Source organism: Mustelus asterias, chromosome 13 (genome assembly GCF_964213995.1).
Source record: "Mustelus asterias chromosome 13, sMusAst1.hap1.1, whole genome shotgun sequence".
NCBI classification, from domain to species: Eukaryota; Metazoa; Chordata; class Chondrichthyes; order Carcharhiniformes; family Triakidae; genus Mustelus; species Mustelus asterias.
In genome coordinates, this window is record NC_135813.1 from 8420936 (window position 1) to 8443120 (window position 22185).

General features: G+C 45.7%; 1 protein-coding gene across 1 annotated transcript in view; it reads right to left on the bottom strand.

Moving 5' to 3' along the window:
• Positions 1-22185, bottom strand: part of kcnt1b (potassium sodium-activated channel subfamily T member 1b) — a 423250-nt gene that overhangs the window by 146112 nt on the left and 254953 nt on the right. The window contains exon 10 of the mRNA XM_078226287.1: positions 619-799. Within this exon, the coding sequence (XP_078082413.1) occupies positions 619-799 (181 nt within the window). The remainder of the gene's footprint in view (positions 1-618; positions 800-22185) is intronic.

Sequence of the window (22185 nt, forward strand, 5' to 3'; positions counted from 1 at the left end):
TGGTTCTATGTTGTGTTCCTAACCCACCTGGTTCAATGCAGGGAAACCCCTGCTTTAAGTTGCAATCTTCAACTGAAGGGAGGAGAAGAGATTGCCTGTAAACCTGAATAGAGATAAAACACAACGAAGGCAGGGGGTGGTTATATACCCCACCCAACTGACTTCAATGGAAATGGGAATAGCGGAGTGAGACACTGAACAACAGAAAATAATCTGACCCAGACTGAGTTTAATGTCACCCCAGTTTGTGTCGCATGTGTCCTCATGACCAGCTATTCAACATAAGACCATAAGACATAGGAGCAGAATTAGGCCACTCAGCCCATTGGGTCTGCTCCGCCATTCAATCATGGCTGATATTTTTCTCATCCCCATTCTCCTGCCTTTTCCCCATAACCCCTGATCCCCTTATTAATCAAGAACATGTCTATCTCTGTCTTAAACAGCATTAACAGACTCCTGGCAGCAGGCAATTGGTCCATCCTCTCAGTTGTGGAATGGTTCATAAGACGGGTCAGGTTATTGTCTTACAGTGAACCCTTGTGCTGATAAAAGTCAGCAAATAAATAAACGGCAAGCTTACAAGTGTCCCACCCAAATGGCCTGTTTCATACATACCTGGAGAGGCAGCACCACCAAAGCAACACAGATCATGATGACAACAAGGAGTTGCGAAGGCCAAATCTGTGGAGTCACGTCACCAAATCCAACCGTAGAGAAGGTGACAATGCAGAAGTAGAGGGAGTTGAAGAGAGTGAGCTTGTCTCCTGCTCGCTCCAAGTGCTGAATCCCACACGTCCTGGAACATTGAAAGGAACGGTTAAAGGTTACAATTTTAACAATACCTTCCTGTTAAGTTAACCGGGAAACTTTTGTGACAGTTTTAAAGTTTTTTTAAAGTTTCAAAGTTTATTTTATTAGTGTCAGAAGTAAGGTCACATTAACACTGGCCTGGGTAGGACTATTGTCGGTGCAGACTCGATGGCCGAATGGCCTCTTTCTGCACTGTAGGGTTTCTATGATTCTATGATCCTTTATTTTCAGAAAGCAGTCTAATTTCTTTCTGAATGCTTTCATTGAACTTGCCCTTGAACTTGCCCTTGCCACACTCTCAGACCTTAACCACTTGCTATGTTAAAAGTTAAAAGTTTATTTATTAGTGTCACAAGTCGGCTTACATTAACACTGCAATGAAGTTACTGTGAAAATCCCCTAGTTGCCACACTCCGGGGCCTGTTCGGGTACACTGAGGGAGAATTTAGCACGGCCAATGCATCTAACCAGCACGTCTTTCGGACTGTGGGAGGAAACCGGAGCACCCAGAGGAAACCCACATAGACACGGGGAGAACATGCAGACTCCACACATACAGTGACCCGAGGCTGGGAATCGAGCCTGGCGCTGTGAGGCAGCAGTGCCAACCACTGCAATGTTTTCTGTTTTCTTTTTGTCACAAATCCAATTTTCTATTTAGGAAAATATTGATCCACAAAATCTAGTCCTTATTGTAAAACATATATTCATTTATTTTTACTCCATTCTTTTCTGTAAGACGTTGTCCAGGAGTCTGAACAGCTGCCCCACATCACCCAGCTGGCTATTCATGGTGTGAAAAATTGGCTAGGGAGTTCCGATGGTCTGTTTTGCTTCATTACATACAAAAACCTCTTCCAATCCAGATCCAAATTCAACACCTGGACTTTTCTGGCACATTTAGGTCACCAACACCACTGCAGCCAAGATTACTAAGTGTGTAACCTGCCAGAAATCAAACATGAGTCGGTGTCTTTGTGCAAATCCCAGGTTTCTATCTGTAATTTTCCAACAACTGATAAGAAATAAAACAATCAAAGGCCTGAAACTAGGCAAGACCATGAGTCACTCCAGCTACTGTCCAAGTATAAATTATCCCATCATGCACTTGGACAATCTCTGTGCTTTTTTTTGACGGTACATTCATCTGTTAGGGTCCTGGATCAGAACCCCAATTTACATTGTGAAGCCAGGCTAGACCCCAACAATCTTTCTATTTGGGCATAAATGTGAGGGTAGGCTGTTTTACTCCAGGAATAATTCCACTGACAAATTAAGGATCTTTTATGGTGAACCTAACTTTATTTAAGAACACAATTTAAATATAACACAAGCAAATGAAGCAACTCAACCGTTGATGGTTGAACAATATTTAAAAATGTAAAGGAAAGAACTTTAATTCCTAACTTACCACTGTTTCAGTTCCAATTAAGCAACATGTCTCTTGCTGACTTAAATGCCACTTAAAAACAGTTAGCAGTCATAAATATACTTGCTATGAGTCTAGCCATTCCTGAAGATTTCAGAGAGAGATAGAGTTCCAGAAACCTTCAAAATCCTTCTAACTTCAATCAGGCGTCAGCTGCAAACTAAACTTCTTTCTCCAAAGCCTTTTTTTCTCGCTGCACATAAACCACATCATCACATGGCCCTGTCAATCATTCTCATCAGAAATCCCAAGGGAACGTAAGTAAACAAAATTCCATTAACTCGACTGAACATAACTACTTGCAAGGAGAAAATGAGTATTTAAAAGCAAAATACTGCAAATGCTGGAATCTGAAACAAAAACAGAAAATGCTGGAAAATCTCAGCAGGTCTGACAGCATCTGTAGGGAGAGAATAGAGCCAATGTTTCAAGTCTAGATGATCCTTCGTCCAATGAATAAATATTCTGCTCTCCCAAAATTTGAGTTGCATTCCCGCCAGACATACCGACTGCCTTTAGCATGAAGCTGAATTATTAAACATTACCTTCAAACACACAAAAAAAACAAAATATATATATCCATCTCAGTTGCAATACTACACATTATTTCCAATGAATAAATTAGGAGTAACAAACTGTCTTAACTCAATTTGACAAACAAATGGCATCATTTCATTTTTGCATCTGTATTTATTTTTCTAAAAATGAGCAAGAATTTTACCCTCGGTGTAACAATTTATTAGTTATATTGTTAGCTTGTAATAATACATTTCCTGTCATGGGAATACCATAGAGCCCGATCAACAAAGCACATCCTACTCCCAAATTCACATTAAAATGCAACCACCGACACTTCATAGTGTGAGATTAAAATGAAAATGTCCTATTGAGTGCACGTTATAACTTTGCTCTTTGATTTACCAAAAATAGACTTGCCATCCTATAATCACATCTGCAAATGTAGAAAATTGAAAGCCCAATTACGGGCTATCAGAATCAGTGTTATGACAATTATGGAACGTTTGGAGCCAAGGTAAACCATCTGGAACAGTGTAAAAATACATCAAGGATTCTGAAATGAGTAGCAACCGTACAATTACCAACACCTACAAATTTCCTGTGATGTTAGAGTGCCATATTTTAAAAAAAACACACACATCACCAGCAATCTCACAGTAATTAGTAAGGTTCTGTTCCATAAAAGCTCGCTCAGAAGCTGAAATGATGCACATGAGTTGGGAGGTGACAGGTGATTCTACTCAAGGTAAATCTTTCTACTTGTATTCACAACGCGCCTCATCACTTTTGTCAGAATGTCCCGATGTCTCCAAGACATGTACAGCGACTGTTGCCACGTAGGTAAACACAGCAGCCATTCTGTGTCAGTCACAGCACGGCAGTGTGACTAATCTCTCCTCTTGGTGTCATTGGTTGAGAGAGTTAACATCTCATCCAACGGGAAGGCAGCTCATTAACAAGGCATCAAACTCTCCACACTGCACTGGATTCTCAGCTTTAATTCTGCACCGTGAACCCAACACCCACCGACCTGAAGGCAAAAGGGTTACCATCTGAGCCAAGCTAACCTCTTCTAATGACTAAGAAAATGAGGCAATATGAGCTGGCTAAAGTCCAACACACTATCAATGATGAAAGAGAGAATCATAGAATCCCTAAAGTGCAGAAGAGGCCATTCAGCCCATCAAGTATGCACTGACTCTATGACAGAATATCTTTTAATTTTGATTTGATTTGATTTATTACTGTCGCATATATTAGTATACAGTGAAAAGTATTGTTTCTTGCGCAATATGCAGGCACAGCATACCGTTCATAGAGAAAGAAAGGTGAGAGTGCAGAATGTAGGGTTACAGTCATAACTAGGGTGTAGAGAAAGATCAACTTAATGCAGGGCAGACCCATTCAAAAGTCTGATGGCAGCAGGGAAGAAGCTGTTCTTGAGTCGTTTGGTACTTGACCTCAGACATCTTACCCAGGCCCTCTCCCCCTGCCCTATCCCCGTAACCCCACATACTAACCTCGCTAATCCCCCTGTAAGGCTGCAGCAGCGCCACAAAACCTTTGCATGCTGAAGCAAGAAACCCAAGTGGCTACATAACTGCGTCACAACTTTACCACTTGGACAAAGAGAATGCCAGCATCAAGACGTTAAGTTATTCATTCAGCAAGCTGCTGTAATCTCTCGCAGATAGTTATAATCTGGAATCCTATCTCGTGAATGCAGCCTTTTAAAAGCAGAGTCAGCTGCCACCTGGTATCCCAGGATTGCAGCCGTACCCAATTTAAGTTATGAAAAGTCTATTACATCCTGCGGACAATTGTAGTGTGCTGCGGTACAGTGTCTCCAAATCAATGTCACGTACCAACCAATCAAGAATAGCTTCTTCCCTGATGCTGTCAGACTTTTGAATGGACCTACCTCGCATTAAGTTGATCTTTCTCTACACCCTAGCTATGACTGTAACACTACATTCTGTACTCTCTCCTTTCCTTCTCTATAAACAGTATGCTTTGTCTCTATAGCGCACAAGAAACAATACTTTTCACTGTATACTAATACATGTGACAATAATAAATCAAATCAAATCAAATCATTGAATGATCACAGGAACCACTGGGGTCAAATTCGTAAGCTATTCCCATTATTGCATTTTCTTTCAGACAAGTCCCATTGTTCCTGTGACTTGAGTATCTACGGCCAAAGATGGAGAATCATAGTGCAGAAAGAGACCATTCAGCCCATTGAGTCTGCACCGACCACAATCCCACCCAGACCTTATCCCCTCAACCTCATGCATTTACCCTAGCTAGTCCCCCTGACACTAAGGGCAATTTAGCATGGCCCATCCACCTAACGCATACATCTTTGGACTGTGGGAGGAAACTGGAGCACCTGGAAGAAACTCACGCAGACACGAGGAGAATGTGCAACTCAACACAGACAGTGACCCAAGCCCGGAATCGAACCCGGGCCCTGGCACTGTGAGGCAGCAATGCTAACCACTGTGCCAGTGTGCCACCCCAAATTGATGAGCAATTTTGTACAAGGGTCCTGGTGATATAGAAATATCCCCCACCCCACCCCCCCCAACCCCCTCCAACCCCTGCCAAAGAAATTCAACAGAATACAAAGAAACTCGTGTTTCTCAGCCAAAATTCTGCACTGTTACAAATACCAGGTTTTATAAGATCTTTGTGTTTGAGGACTACCTCTTTGATTTAGAACAAAACAGAACACTGAAGGGGGGTCATGTGATTTGTTCTGAATTTCAGCCACCAGCAAGCCTGGGTGGCTTTGTAGTGGAAGCTTAGAAGAGCGCCCGAGTTATTTTACAGGGGAAAAGGTGCAAGATTGTCACACCTATAATTAAATGACTACAGAGGTTATACTGACAGTAAATAAACTGATAGTCTCCAAGCCCCCAGGGAGGTTTTAGGAGTTGCCAGGTTTGTGTAAATGGTTTTACTTTAAACTGTTCATTTAATTTCAAGATAGAATGGAGTTCAGGATTTAAAGGATAGCTAATTATCATGTCTACCTGGATACAAGGCCCATGTGATTCACATTGCTATGAAAAGGAATTTGAGAGGGGGAGAATCCATAGGAAGCCATTTTATGATTGGATTAGTGGTTTTCCTAACTATATTATTGAACCTCATAGATAAGGTCAATTTGAAAGAATCCAATGGAGAGAGAGAGAGAGAAGAGGAATAGATTTACATGACCATGACCATCCAGAAGGAGAAGGGCAGCGGATACCTGGGAACACCGTTACCTGAAGGTTCCCCTCCAAGCCACCCACTATCCTGACTTGGAAATATATCGCCGTTCCTTCACTGTCGCTGTGTCAAAATCCTGGAACTTCCTTCCTAACGGCATTGTGGTTGTGCCTACAGCACATGGACTACAGCGGTTCAGGAAAGCTGCTCACCATCACCTTCCCAAGGGCAATGAGAGTAGAATAGAATCCCTGCAGTAGAAAGATTCCACTCAGCCCATCAAGCCTGCACCAGCAACAATCCCACCCTGGGAACTCCATAACCCCATGTATTAACCCTGAAAATCCCCCTGACACGAAGGGGCAACTGAGCATTGCCAATCCACCTAACCTACGCCACTTTGGAATGTGGGAGAAAATCGGAGCACCCGGAGGAAACCCAAGCAGATACGGGGGGGGAATGTGCAAACTCCACGCAGAGAGTGACCTAAGGCCGGAATCGAACCCAAGTCCCTGGCACTGTGAGGCAGCAGTACTAACCACTGTGCCACCGTGCTGCCCCAAAGACACCCTACCAATGTGCCCTCATGCAACTTCGAAGCACCCCATCGGGGAATTGAACCTTGGTCTACCCCCGTGACAGGCGGGGATACCAACCACTGTACTAATGAGGAATTAGATTGCTTTGCTGCCGTTTGCTTGGGCTAAATTAGGGATGGGCAATAAATGCTGGCCCTGCCAGCGATGCCCACATCCCTAGAATGAATAAGAAATAATAAAAATAATTGGAAGGAAAGTAATTAATCGAATAGTTATTAAAGGCTGGATAATGTGCTGGTGTTTGAAGTATTAATTTTCTGCTGCAGGCACTGCCTATGGGAACAGAGGACACTCAAGGCTACTGTCTTTGACCTTCTGATGCAGGTACAAGAGAATGAATGGAGACTTGTCCAAACTCAGATCAAAGAAAATCCATGAAATGTCCCATTGTTCTTATCCATTAAACAAGCAACCACAATGACCAATTGGATAATTATTGGGTCACTGTCTGTGTGGAATCTGCACATTCTCCCGTGTCTGCGTGGGTTTCCTCCCACAGTCCAAAAATGTGCAGGTTGGGTGGATTGGCTATGCTAAGTTGCTGATGCAGGAGCCCAAACCCTTTAAGATGTGACCTCCTGCTCCCACTGGAGTGGCTAAGCACAACGTTTAGCACTGCTGCCTCACAGATCCAGGATCCTAGGTTCGATTCCCGGCTTGGGTCACTGTCTGCGCGGAGTCTGCATGTCCTCCCCGTGTCTGTGTGGGTTTCCTCTGGATGCTCTGGTTTCCTTCCACAGTCCAAAAGACGTGCTGGTTAGGTGCATTGGCTATGCTAAATTCTCCCTCAGTGTACCCGAACAGGTGCCGGAGTATGGCTACTAGGGGATTTTTACTGTAACTTCGTTGCAGTGTTAATATAAGCCTACTTGTCACACTAATAAATAAACTAATAAATTTCGGGGAGGCAATGGCCTAGTGGTATTATTGCCAGATTATTAATCTACAAACTCAGCTAATGTTCTGGGGACCCGGGTTCGAATCCTGCCATGGCAGATGGTGGAATTTGAATGTTTTTTAAAATCTGGAATTAAGAATCTACTGATGACCATGAAACCATTGTCGATTGTCAGAAAAACCCATCTGGTTCACTGATGTCCTTTAGGGAAGGAAATCTGCTGTTCTTACCCGGTCTGACCTACATGTGACTCCAGAGCCACAGCAATGTGGTTGACTCTCAACTGCCCTCGAGCAACTAGGGATCATAGAATCCCTACAGTGCAGACGGAGGCCGTTCGGCCCATCGCGTCTGTACTGACAGCAACCCCACCCAGGCGCTAAATCCATAATCCCACATATTTACCCCACTAATCCCTCCAACCTACGTATCCCGGGACCCTAAGGGGCAATTCAGCATGGCCAATCCACCTAACCCGCATATCCTTGGACTGTGGGAGGAAACTGGAGCACCTGGAGGAAACCCACGCAGACATGGGGAGAATGTGCAAACTCCACACAGACTGTGACCCAAGCCGGGAATCGAACCCAGGTCCCTGGAACTGTCATGGATGGGCAATAAATGCTGGCCAACCAGGACGCCCATGTACCTCGAATGAATAAAAAAAACTTTAAAAGCAAGCCCATTATGATACTGGATTGACAGCAGGAGACTTTGGGCATAAAATTATCAAGAGGGCATTCGGAGAGAACAGGAGAGAGAACACAGGGATGGGTGAAGGAACAGAAATGATGGAAAGTCTGCACTGCACTGAGGAGTGAATTCCAGTGTCACATCTGAATAACACAACAAACGAAGATCTCAAAACTTCCAGCACTAACGCTCTGATTCTATTCTAGCTAATTACTTTTTTGTGCTTTCTCAGGCCCCAGAGAGTGTGATTGACGCCGGGAACGCAAGTTGCGATGAGAGCATAATCCTTCCTGGATCAACAAAGTTGTTTCCCAGCCAATTAATTGCAACACGCTTTTTAATTGTTCTGCTGGGGATGCTCTCTCGTCGAACCTAATAACACAACACAACGGGAACAGGGTAACCTGTGGGTGGTCACATTGGCCCACCAGCAAATCTCTCCGCTTGATGTCGTAATCCTTGTTTGGATGAGTCTAAGAGAATGCTGAGCAGAGGAAGTGGCTCATTTCCACCTTTATTTACAGGGTATATCTCTAAGCTTTTTGATGAATATAAATAAGTCTATTTTATAATTATGTTGCTTCTGGCAAAAGGTCTAGCCTTTTGGGAGTGCATGTCAGCTAATAGTGGATGACTTTCCATCTGTTAACTGGGGAATTGTGGGACTCTGGTTGGTGCAGACTCAATGGGCCAAATGGCTTCCCACTGCACTGTAGGGATTCAATGATTCTATGAATGTGCTCATAATCCCCAATATGAACTGGTGGGTGAGTGTCAAAGCTTCCTCACAGCGCTGCACTTACAAAGGAGTGTTCCTGTTCCGCCATACTGCAGTAGGTAATGGAAAACCACAGCTCAGCCTTCAACACCATTATTCCTGCAAAACTCATCTCCAAACTCCGTGGCCTCGGGCTCGGCTCCTCCCTCTGCGACTTGATCCGAGACTTCGTAACCCACAGATCGCAATCAGTAAGGATATTAACAACACCTCCTCCATGCTTATCCTCAACACCAAGGTCCCGCAAGACTGTGTCCTCAGCCCCTAACTATACTCCTTGTACACCTCTGACTTCGCAGCCAATTTTCCCTCCAACTTGATTTTTACCACCATAGTGGGTCGGATCTCAAACAACGATGAGACAGCGTACAGGAAAGAGGTAGAGAATCTGGTGAACTTGTGCGTCGACAATAATCTCTCCCTCAATGTCAGTAAAACGAAGGAGATAGTCATCGGCTTCAGGAAGCTTAGTGGAGAACATGCCCCTGTCTACATCAATGGGGAGGAAGTGGAAATGGTTGAGAGCTTCAAGTTTCTCGGTGTCCAGATCACCAACAACCTATCCTGGTCTTTCCACACCGATGCTATAGTTAAGAAAGCCCACCAATGCCTCTACTTTCTCAGGAGGCTAGGTAAAGTCGGCATGTCCGCTACAACTCTCCCCAACTTTTATAAAAGCATCCCTTCTGGATGTATCACAGCTTGATATGGCTCCTGCTCTGTCCAAGACTGCAAGAAACTACAAAGGGCTGTGAACGAAGCCTAGTCCATCACGCAAACCAGCCTCCCATCCATTGACTTTGTCTACACTTCCCGTTGCCTCGGGAAAAGCAGCCAGCATAATTAAGAACCCAATGCACCATAGACATTCTCTTTTCCACCTACTTCCGTTGGGAGAAAGATACAGAATTCTGAGGACACATAACAACCGACTCAAGAATATCCTCATTGCTCTTGAGAAAGTGGTGAGGAGCCACGTGATGCAAGGTACACTCACAGTGCTGTAAAGGATGAAGTTCTGAGGTGACCTGGTGACGGAGATGTAACGGAGTTATAGAGCAGGATTTTACGGCCTCTCTCATTCTGAAACAGTAAAAATCCCGCCCAAGGTTAACAGAACTTCCCATCCTCCACCCCTTGCCTGCTCCGATTCACGTGGCGGGTGGGCCAGTAAAATTCTGGCCATAGGCTGGAATTCTCTGATTTTGTAGAGCGGCCAGCGAGAATGGAGAATTTGGTGCTCAGCCAAAACTCCATTCACTGCAGCGGGACTGGGGAATCTCAGCCGCCGGAGAGGTCGGAGAATTCAAATCAGGATGGTGTGTGCCTTGGAAGGGAACTTGCAGGGGGTGGCGTTCTTCTGAACCTGCTGTCCTTGACTTCTCGGTGGTAGAGGTTGGAAGGTGCTGTTGAAGGAGCCTTGGTGAGTTGTTGCAATACATCTTGTAGATGGTACAATGGCTGCTACTGTTCGTAGGTGGTGGAGGGAATGAATATTGAAGATGGCGGATGGGGTGTCACTCAAGAGGGCTGCTTTGTCCTGGATGGTGTCCAACTTCCTTTAGTGTTGTTGGAGCTGCACCCATCCAGGCAAGTGGAGAGTATTCCATCACACTCCTGACTTGTGCCTTGTAGATGGTGGACAGGCTTTGGGGAGTCAGGAGGTGAGTTACTCACTGCAGTATTCCTAGCCTCTGACTTGCTCTGGTAGCCATGGTGTCCAAAGTTTATTTAAAGTTTATTTATTTGTCACAATGCAATGAAGTTACTGTGAAAGTCCCCAAGTTGCCACATTCTGGCACTTGTTCGGGTTCACTGAGGGAAAATTTAGCATGGCCAATGCACCTAACCAGCACGTCTTTTGGACTGCGGGAGGAAACCGGAGCACCCGGAGGAAACCCACGCAGACACGGGGAGAACGTGCAAACTGCACACAGTGACCCAAGCCAGGAATCGAATCTGGGTCCTTGGCGCTGTGAGGCAGCAGTACTAACCATTATGCCACCGTGCCGCCCCATATCCAGTTAAGTTTAGGGTCAATGGTAACCCCCAGGATGTTAATGGTGGGGCATTCGGTGATGGTAATGTCATTGAATGCCAGGGGGTTGGTTAGATTCTCTCTGGAGATGCTGTTGGAGATGGTCAGTGACGGGCACTAGGTTGGCAAGTAACATTCTGCCACACATCAGCCATGCCTGAATGGTATCCCAGGTCTTGTTGCATGCGGGCATGGACTGGACCAGAAACAAAAGAAGAAACTCTGTCATTATCATAGCTCTTAATCCTTTATCACGTACAAAAACACACCATGACAGCTGCTGTTGCCACGACAAACATAGAACTGAATAAAACTAATCACCTAAATACAGTGTACATTGGAAGATGATGGAAGGTATCATTGGCAATGCTATCAAGTAGCAATCACTCAGCAATAACCATCTCACTAATGCTCAGTTTGTGTTCCGCCAGGGCCATTCAGCTTCAGATATCATTACAGTCTGAGTCTGAATATGGGCCAGAGAGCTGAATTCGAGAGGTGAGCTGAGAGTGAATATCCTGAACATTAAAGCAGCATTTGATGGAGCATCAGGGAGTCCAAACAACATTTAAATCAATGGGAATTGGGGGTTTGGTGGGGTGAGGGTGGAAGGGGGGGGGGTGGGGGGAGGAGGGGGGAGGTGGGGGGGATCCCTGCATGGTTTGAGTCATACCCAACACAAAGATGGCTATAGCTTTTAGGTGTCAATCATCTCAGCCCCAGGACATCGCTGCAGGAGTTCCCCAGGGCAGTGCCCGACCATCTTCAGCTGCTTCATCAATGCCCTTCTCTCCATCTTAAGGTCAGCGTGTTCACTGATGTCTGCACAACATTCAGCATCACTGGCAAATCCTAAGATACTGAAGCAGGGCATGTCTGCTTGCAACAAGACCTGGGCAATATTCAGGCTGGGGCTCGTAAGTGGCACACGAGGCAATGACCATCTCCAATGTGAGAGAATCTAAGCGTCCACCCAACCATTTGACCATCACAAATCCCCACAATAATGTTTGAATTATTGAAGAAGGATAAAGATTTGACCAGATGAACATGTCACTGCATGAAGATAAATATTAGAATCGACCATGGTTGAGTCATTAACACTCGTAGCTCCGGGTCACAATGTTGCAAGTTCAAGTTCCGCCCCAGAGCTTGTGCACAGAAGTCTAGGCTGATGCTCCATTAGCGAGGGAGTGCTGCACTGTCCAAGGTGCGGTTGTTCGGATGAGGAATTAAAGTGAGGCCCTGTTTGCTCCTTCAGGGTGGAAGTGAAAGAACACTCAGCAGTATTCCCAAGTAGAACAGGGCTATTACTCCCAGTGGTTTTTTTATTCATTCGTGGGACATGGGCGTCGCTGGCTGGGCCAGCATTTATTGCCCATCCCTAGCTGCCTGAGGGCAGTTGAGAGTCAACCACATTGCTGTGACTCTGGAGTCACATGTAGGCCAGACCAGATAAGGACGGCAGATTTCCTTCCCTAAAGGACATTAGTGAACCGGTTCTGGCCAATATATGCCTGGGATTTTCCAGCCATGCTGGGTAGGGGGGTGGATGGGTGGTGAATGGAGGGGTGGTGGAGGGGGGCGGGGGGGACCAGAAGATCCAACTAGCAGGAAAGGCTGAAAAATCCCAGCCTAAAACAAAGTATTTGGTCAGTATTACATTGCTGGTTGTTTAATCGGTTACTGTGTTCAGTTTGGTTGCTACATGCACTTACATTCCAACAGAAGTATCTTCATTGGCAGCAAAATGTTTTGAGATATCCTGTGGTTGTGAAAGGTGCTATATAAATGCAAGTCTTCCGTAATGATGCATGCCCACAAGTTTCATCAGGAACACAAATGGTATTTATTAATAAGGAAAAACTGTAGAGAGGATGGCAGTCTCCCCTCCCCCTGGCTGCCTCAGTCCCTACATGTCTTCTAGATGTCTTCTGCCTAAGGTAGGACTCCAATCCCTGGGGTCATTGCCCACTCTCAGTCCCAAATGGTCCCTCAAGTCAAGTGACTCTCTTCTGCTATGTTGCCCTTAACGGGGCAACTACCGTATCTTCTTATCCTGGAATACTAACATAGAGACTGTTTTACCATCATAGAATCTCTACAGTACCGAAGGAGGCCATTTGGCCCATCGAACCTGCACTGACAACAATCCCACCCTATCCCCGGAACCCCACATATTTACCCTGCTAATCCCCCGAAACTACGGTCAATCTAGCATGGCCAATCAACCTAACCTGCACATCTTTGGATTGCGGGAGGAAACCGGAGCATCCGGAGGAAACCCACGCAGACACGGGGAGAACGTGCAAACTCCACACAGTCAGTGACCCAAGCCGGGAATCAAACCCAGGTCCCTGGCGCTGTGAGGCAGCAGTGCTAACCACTGTGCCACCGTGCTGCCCAATGAGATAGTTTGCAGTGAAATTTGAAGTTGTGCAGGCTAAATGATAAAAGTGATTTAGGTTTTAATAGTTCAGATGTTGCTGAAAAATTACATATCATTATGAACATGCAAATTAACCAGCATCATGCAGTGGGGGAGAGATACTCCAGAATGTTTAAACCATTTCTGAAGCTCCACTTAGAGCTTTTTAAATAGGGCATCTTGCCTTTAACCTCACTGTATGTTTGATGAAGTTGCTGCTTTTGTATAATAATTTGCCACTAAATCCGCCACAGAGAATCAACATCATTAATTAAAGGTGGAAATAACCTTTTAATGATCTGGAAGCTGTTAATGACGTCTGTTCAACCCCTTTGGCTCAGAAAATGAGCAATTCCAATTCTGGAATCTCGTTTCTGCAGGTTTGGAGGTTTGAAAAATGTCAAGTTTTAAATTAGGTTTTTATCTCCATTATATCCTTCTCCTGTCTCCCTGAATCCAATCAATCTTTCCCCGTCCTTATTTCCCCTCTCTGTATCAGGTGTGGCTCTGAATTCACCCTCATTCATCCTCCTTCTCAGTTCTTGCTTCATTTGCTTTTCAATCCTTCAATTGCACTGATTGGTGGCACAGTGGTTAGCACTGCTGCCTCACAGTGCCAAGGATCCAGGTTTGATTCCCGGCTTGGGTCACTGTCTGTGAGGAGTTTCCATGCTTTCTCTGTGTCCACACAGACAGTTTCCTCCGGGTGCTCCGGTTTCCTCCCACAGTCCAAAGAAGTGTGGATTAGGTTGATTGGTCATCCTAAATTGCCCCTCAGTGTCAGGGGATTAGTAGGGTAGGTGTAACTTTAACTTATTTATTAGCCACAAGTTAGGCTTACATTAATCCTGCAATGAAGTTACTGTGAAAATCCCCTAGTCGCCACACCCCGGCGCCTGTTCGGGTACACTGAGGGAGAACTTAGCACGGCCAATGCACCTAACCAGCACGTCTTTTGGACCATGGGAGGAAATCAGAGTACCTGGAGGAAACCCATGCAGACACAGGGAGAACATGCAAACTCTGCACAGACAGTGACCCAAGCTGGGAATCGAACCCGGGTCCCTGGCACCGTGAGGCAGCAGTGCTAACCATTGTGCCATTCTCCAAATAAGTGGGGTTATGGGAATAGGGCCTGGATTGGATTGTGGTCAGTGCAGACTCGATGGGCCGAGTGGCCTCCTTCTTCACTGTGGGATTCTATGAATCATCATAGAATCCCTACAGTGCAGAAGAGGCCATTCGGCCCATAGAGTCTGCACCAACCCTCTGACAGAATGAGAAGGCGACGCACTCTTTTATTTCCCCCGTCAGGTTCCAGACATCCCAGTTGCCCTGGCGAAACCATGAGCATCTCAAACTTCTGGCAACTGTGTGAGCAAAGAAATTTTTGAAAGCTAAATGCGCAGGGACAAATCTAACAGCCCAAACCCTCTTCAAATAAAGCCTGACAAGTTTGTGTTTTTCTCTTCCAATTGTTCAATGAATTGTCAATGTGTTCAATAGACTTGGGAGTTTCCGGTTAAAATCTACAGTTCTGACATAAATTAGCACAGATCAAATCTCAAATACCATCTTACTCGTGCATAACAAATAGGACAGTTAATTAGGAGGAAATAATTAGAGCTTCTGAACTAGTGCTGATGTGACTAGACTATTCTTACCGATACCCTGTTCTCAAAAATGTGTTCCCTCATTCGGCCTCTGATATTCGGGTAAGCGTTCTCCAAGGCGGCCTTCGCGACACACGACGGCGCAGAGTCGCTGAGCAGAAACTGATAGCCAAGTTCCGCACACACGAGGACGGCCTCAACCGGGATATTGGGTTCATGTCCCACTATTTGTAACCCCCACAGAGTTTCACTGGCTGTCTTGTCTGGAGACAATACACATCTTTTTAGCCTGTCTTGATGCTCTCTCCACTCACGTTGTTTTGTTTCTTAAAGACTTGATTAGTTGTAAGTATTCGCATTCCAACCATTATTCATGTAAATTGAGTTTGTGTCTTTATATGCTCTGTTTGTGAACAGAATTCCCACTCACCTGAAGAAGGGGCTTGCAGCTCCGAAAGCTTGTGTGGCTTTTGCTACCAAATAAACCTGTTGGACTTTAACCTGGTGTTGTTAAACTTCTTACTGTGTTTCCCTCATTCTGACAGGGACTTTTAACTGCCAGTGACAAGTCTGGGGTCAGACTAGTACAGGTAATTTTTAAAATTCTTTCATGGACGTGGGCGTCGGTGGTGGGGTTAGACTTTATATTGCCCATCCCTAATTGCCCTTGAGAAAGTGGTGGTGAGCCACCTTGTTGAACTGCTGTCCACATGGCGTAAATACACCCACAGTTAGGGAGGGAGTTCCAGGAATGGCTGATATATTTCTAAGTCAGGGTGGTGTGTGGCTGGGAGGGGAACTTGCAGGTGGTGGTGTTCCCATGCGTCTGCCGCCCTTGTCCTTCAAAATGGCCGAGGTTGCAGGTTTGGATGGAGCCTTGGATGAGTTGCTGCAGTGCATCTTTGAGATGGTACACACACACGCATTTGTGCCACTGTGGGGTGGCAGCACTGCCCTTGACATTAAAACTGCATTGGATCAAGTGTGGCATCAAGGAGCCTGAGCAAAACTGGAGGCAATGGGAAATGGGGGGGAAAATTTGGCATGTCCACTACAACTCTCACCAATTTTTACAGATGCACCAAAGAAAGCATTCTTCCCGGTTGTATCACAGCTTGGTATGGCTCCTGCTCTGCCCAAGACCGCAAGAAACTACAAAGGGTTGTGAATGCAGCCCAGTCCATCACGCAAACCAGCCTCCCATCCATTGACTCTGTCTACACTTTCCGCTGCCTCGGAAAAGCAGCCAGCATAATCAAGGACCCCCACGCGCCCCGGACATTCTCTCTTCCACCTTCTTCCTTCGGGAAAAGATACAAAAGTCTGAGGTCACATACCAACCAACTCAAGAACAGCTTCTTCCCTGCTGCAATCAGACTTCTGAATGGACCTACTTCATATTAAGTTGATCTTTCTCTACACCCTAGCTATGACTGTAACACTACATTCTGCACCCTCTCCTTTCCTTCTCTATGAATGGAATGCCTTCTCTGTATAGCGCGCAAGAAACAATACTTTTCACTGCATACTAATGTGACAGTAATAAATCAAATCGAAAAGTTTCCATTTGATGGAGTCACGCCTGGCACAAAGGAAGATGGTTGTGGATGTTGGTGGGCCACCACCTCAGTCCCAGGACATGACCGCAGGAGCTCTGCAGGGTAATGTCTTGGGTCAAAGTGTTACTTGCAAAGCTTTGTCATCAATTTAGAGATCATACAACTCTTGCGAGTGTACCTTAAATCCCCAGTGACAGTTGCCACTTGCCCTAACATCCTTTAGGGGAGGAAATCTGTCGTCTTTACCTGGTTTGGCCCTACATGTGACTCCAGGCTCACAGCAATGTGATTGACTATGAATTGAAATAGCTGAGGAAGCCACTCAGTTCAGGGGCAATCCGGGATGGGCCCAAATGTTGGCCTTGCCAGCGATGCCCACATCACATGAAAGAATAGGTTGGCGAAGGAAGGCACATTTGTCTTTTTAAAGTAATTGGAAGTTTTTTCAGTTAAACCCAAGTTTCTAGTGGAGTCTAACTGCTTTGTGACTAACTGTTCACTTGAAGCCTTTCATGAGATTGATCGTTTTGTTGGCTTAAAATTACACAATTATGGTTGAAAAGATTTCACTGGCCTATTTTTTGTAAGTTTGAATGGGCTGGCCATTGTTCACCAACTTCTGTGGAGTGTACTTGGCCCCTGGCTGCCACTCGCACTCCCTCATTTGTGGCCCCTCACACTCCTTCACATCTCCACACTCCTCCCTGTTCCTTCTTGCTTCCCCTCACTGCTTCCCCTTCTCCGCTCCCTGCACCACCTCTCCTTCTCCTCCCCTCACTGCATCCCTCCCACCATCCCACTCCCTCCCCCAGAAGTGATGTGAGGAGAAGCAGCAAAAGAAAATATCAGTGGGTGGATTGTGAGGAGGCTGTGTCCGCTATGATTCTCACCAACTTTTACAGATGCACCAAAGAGAGCTTCCTTTCTAGTTGTATCACAGCTTGGTATGGCTCCTGCTCTGCCCAAGACCGCAAGAAACTACGAAGGGTTGTGAACGCAGCCCAGTCCATCACTCAAACCAGCCTCCCATCCATTGACTCTGTCTACACTTTCTGCTGCCTCAGAAAAGCAGCCAGCATAATTAAGGATCCCACGCACCCCGGACATTCTCTCTTCCACTTTCTTCCATCGGGAAAAAGATACAGAAGTCTCAGGTCACGTACCAACCGACTCAAGAACAGCTTCTTCCCTGCTGCTGTCAGACTTTTGAATGGACTTACCTCACACTAAGTTGATTTTTCTCTACACCTTAGCTATAACTGTAACACTACATTCTGCACTCTCTCCTTTCCTTCTCTATGAACGGTATGCTTCGTCTGTATGGCGTGCAAGAAACAATACTTTTCACTGTATGCTAATATCTGTGACAATATTAAATCAAATCAAATTATTTTTGAAAATATGACTCAACTTTCAACTGGCTGGAAACTTTGCAATTTGAACAGGTGGCACAGTGGTTAGTACTGCTGCCTCACAGCGCCAGGAACCTGGGTTCAATTCCCGGCTTGGGTTACTGTCTGTGCGGAGTCTGCATGTTCTCCCCATATCTGTGTGGGTTTCCTCCGGGTGCTCCGGTTTCCCCCCACAGTCCAAAAGATGTGGTGCATTGGCCATGCTAAATTCTCCCACAGTGTACCCGAACAGGTGCCAGAGTGTGGCGACTAGAGGATTTAGATGGTAACTTCATTGCAGTGTTAATGTAAGCCTACTTGTCACACTAATAAATAAACTTAAACCTTTTAGAGACAGATTAAACTGTTTAAAAATGCAAAGCCCACACTCCAAACTGAAGGTGTGAAACCAACACATCAACCTGAGGGGAGTGTGAAGGGAGAGGCAGTTCCTATAATTCAGACACCTACTAAAATGTGTAACTGACTGAAGAAGAGATGTTAGAAATGCAAAGTGTTGGATATTGAATCAAATGAATTCAATATCTCTTTGACCCTGTTTGATTCGCTCCTTACTGTTGCGATATTAATTAATAAAATACATTCTGATTTGGAAAAAGCCTTGCCTTGGGAAAAAGAAACTTAACCCTTTGTTGACAAACTGAGGAGGCTGATTGGATGGGAGCCAGTTCACCCCTTCTCACCTGGTCATCGTGGGACACATGATGGGGCAGCACGGTGGCACAGTGGTCAGCACTGCTGCCTCACAGCGCCAGGGACCCAGGTTCGATTCCCAACTTGGGTCACTGTCTGTGTGGAGTCTGCACGTTCTCCCCGTGTCTGCGTGGGTTTCCTCTGGGTGCTCCGGTTTCCTCCCACACTCCAAAGAGGTGCAGGTTAGGTGGATTGGCCGTGTTAAATTGCCCCTTAGTGTCCCAAGATGTGTAGGTTACGGGGATTAGCAGGGCAAATACTTGGGGCTACAGGGGTAGGGCAGCGGTGGGATGTGCTGTCGGAGGGTCGGTGCAGACTCAGTGGTCTGAATGGCTTCCTTCTGCACTGTCGGGATTCTATGATCACGTAAGTGGTTGGTGAAACCTCGTATGCGCCTGTGGTCAGAGTGGGAGTTGTCTTCCCTTTGCTGTTGAGTGACGGCAGATATTGCCATGTTAGTTGATGGCGTGGACAGCAAATAAAGCTCAAGTCACATGTTGATAACCCCCCCACCTCCCCCCACCTACTCCAACGCCCTCCTCCTCTTCCCTCATCCATCTCCGGGGAAAGAAGTGCTACCCTTTGAATGCACCTACCCCATATTAAGTTGATCTTTTTCTACACTCTAGCTATGACTGTAACACTGCATTCTGCACTCTCTCATTTCCTTCTCTATGAACGGTATGCACAAGCGATGGATATGAGTTACGTCATCAGACGGACAACATACACCTCCCGCTCCAGTCTGGATTCCAACTTTATGATGTGAACATCATTTGGGCCTACCCCTGATATTAAATGAAAAGTTCACCCCTCTGCAGTATGAGTCATCAAAAATCAAGCACTTCAGTGTAATCTGCACTTTAATACAGAGTCTGACCGACTGCAGATAAAGTGCTCCACAAATACACATGCCAACGTCATCATCATTGTCAAGTCATACGCAAAGAAGCAAGGTTATTTTTCTGACTCAGTGGGGTCTTGGGCCATACAGCAAATTAACCCACATCAAATTGGCTCCCCATGATATATCGAGCTCAATATTTGGTTCCACTGACGTCAATAAATAAACAGCTTGACACCATCCAGGACAAAGCAGCCCCGCTTGATTGGCACCACATCTACAAACGTCCACTCCCTCCACCACCGACGCTCAGTAGCAGCAGTGTGTACTATCTACAAGATGCACTGCAGCAATTCACCAAAGATCCTTAGACAGCACCTTCCAAACCCATGACCACTTCCATCTAGAAGGACAAAGGCAGCAGATACATGGGAACACCACCACCTGCAAGTTCCCCTCCAAGCCACTCACCATCCTGACTTGGAAATATATCGCCGTTCCTTCCAGGATCAAAATCCTGGAATTCCCTCCCTAACGGCATTGTGGGTCAACCCACAGCACGTGGACTGCAGCGATTCAAGAAGGCAGCTCACCACCACCTTCTCAAGGGCAACTAGGGATGGGCAATAAATGCTGGCCCAGCCAATCTGTCTCACAGATGAATAAAAAATAAATAAAATGGAATATCAGGAACGCTTTGTAACATACAACAGCTACACGCCCATCCAAGATCAATTTCTACTACAGTGACTTTCCCAATGAGTATCAGAGCATTGGACTATCCTTCATCAAACCCAATTGGAAAAGTTTGGCATGATTTCTGCTGCTTAGCAACACAGGCCACACAATTCGAATTGATATCACCCATTGTTTGGTTGTTATGGATGCCATTTGCAAAGCAAAAGCCCCACCATCAACAACCCGGTTGTTGTCATTGACCAGAAACTTACTTCGACCAACCACATAAATACTATGGCTGCCACAGGAGGTCAGAGGCAGGGGATTCTGCAGCAAGTAACTCACCTCCTGACTCCCCAAAGTCTGCCCACCATCTACAAGCCAGGAGTGTTGATGGAATACTATCCATTCCAGCTCCAACAACACCCATGAAGGTCAACACCATCGAAGACAAAATGGCGTGATCAATCAGCATCACATCCTCTGTCTTAATAGAAACATAGAAACATAGGTGATAGGAGCAGGAGGAGGCCATTCGGCCCTTCGAGCCTGCTCCGCCATTCATAACGATCATGACTGGTCATCCAACTCAATAGCCTAATCCTGCTTTCTCCCCATAACCTTTGACCCCATTCGCCCCAAGTGCTGTATCCAGCCGCCTCTTGAATACATTCAATGTTTTGGCATCAACTACTTCCTGTGGTAATGAATTCCACAGGCTCACCACTCTTTGGGTGAAGAAATGTCTCCTTATCTCCGTCCAAATTATCTACCGTGAATCCTCACACTGTGATCCCTGATTGCGGACTCCCCCATCATCCCCCACCTCCCTGCATCTACCCTGTCTAGTCCTATTAGAATTTTATAAGTCTCTATGAGATCCCCCCTCATTCGTCTGAACTCCAGCAAAAACATTCCTAACCTCGTCAATCTCTCCTTATACATCAGTCCCGCCATCCCCGTAATCAGCTGGTAAACCTTCGCTGGACTCCCTCAAGAGCAAGAACATCCTTCCTCAGAAAAGGAGACCAAAGCTGCACACAATACTCTAGGTGTGGCCTCATCAAGGCCCTGTATAGTTGCAACAACACATCCCTGCTCCTGCACTCGAAACCTCTCGCAATGAAGGCCAACATGCCACTTGCCTTTTTTGCCGCCTGTTGCACCTGCATGCTTACCTTCAGTGACTGGTGCACAAGGACACCCAGGTCCCACTGCACACTCCCCTCTCCCAATTTACAGCCATTCCGGTAATAATCTGCCTTCTTGTTTTTGCTTCCAAAGTGAATAACCTCACACTTATCCAAATTATACTGCATCTGCCATTGATTTGTCCACTCACCCAACCTGTCCAGATCATTCTGAAGGATCTCTGCATCCACATCACAGTTCACCCTCCCACCCAACTTGGTATCATCTGCAAACTTAGAGATGTTACATTTTGTTCCCTCATCCAAATCATTAATATATATTGTGAATAACTGGGATCCCAGCACTGATCCCTGTGACACCCACTAGTTACTGCCAATTTGAAAAGCACCCATTAATTCCTACTCTTTGTTTCCTCTCTGCCAACCAGTTTTCTATCCATCTCAATACACTTCCTCCAATCCCATGCGCTTTAATCTTGCACGATAATCTCTTATGAGGGACTTCGTCAAATGCTTTCTGAAAGTCCAAATATACCACATCTACTGCTTCCCCCTTGTCAACTCTACTAGTTACATCTTTAAAGAATTCCAACAGATTTGTCAAGCATGATTTCCCCTTCATAAATCCATGCTGACTCTGTCTGATCCTGCCACTGCTTTCTAAGTGCTCTGCTTTAAAGTCCTTGATAATGGATTCAAGAAGTTTCCCACTACTGATGTTATACTTAGTGGTCTATAATTCCCTGTTTTCTCTCTGCCTCCCTTTTTGAGTATTGGAGTGACATTAGCTACCCTTCAATCTGCAGGGACTGTTCCAG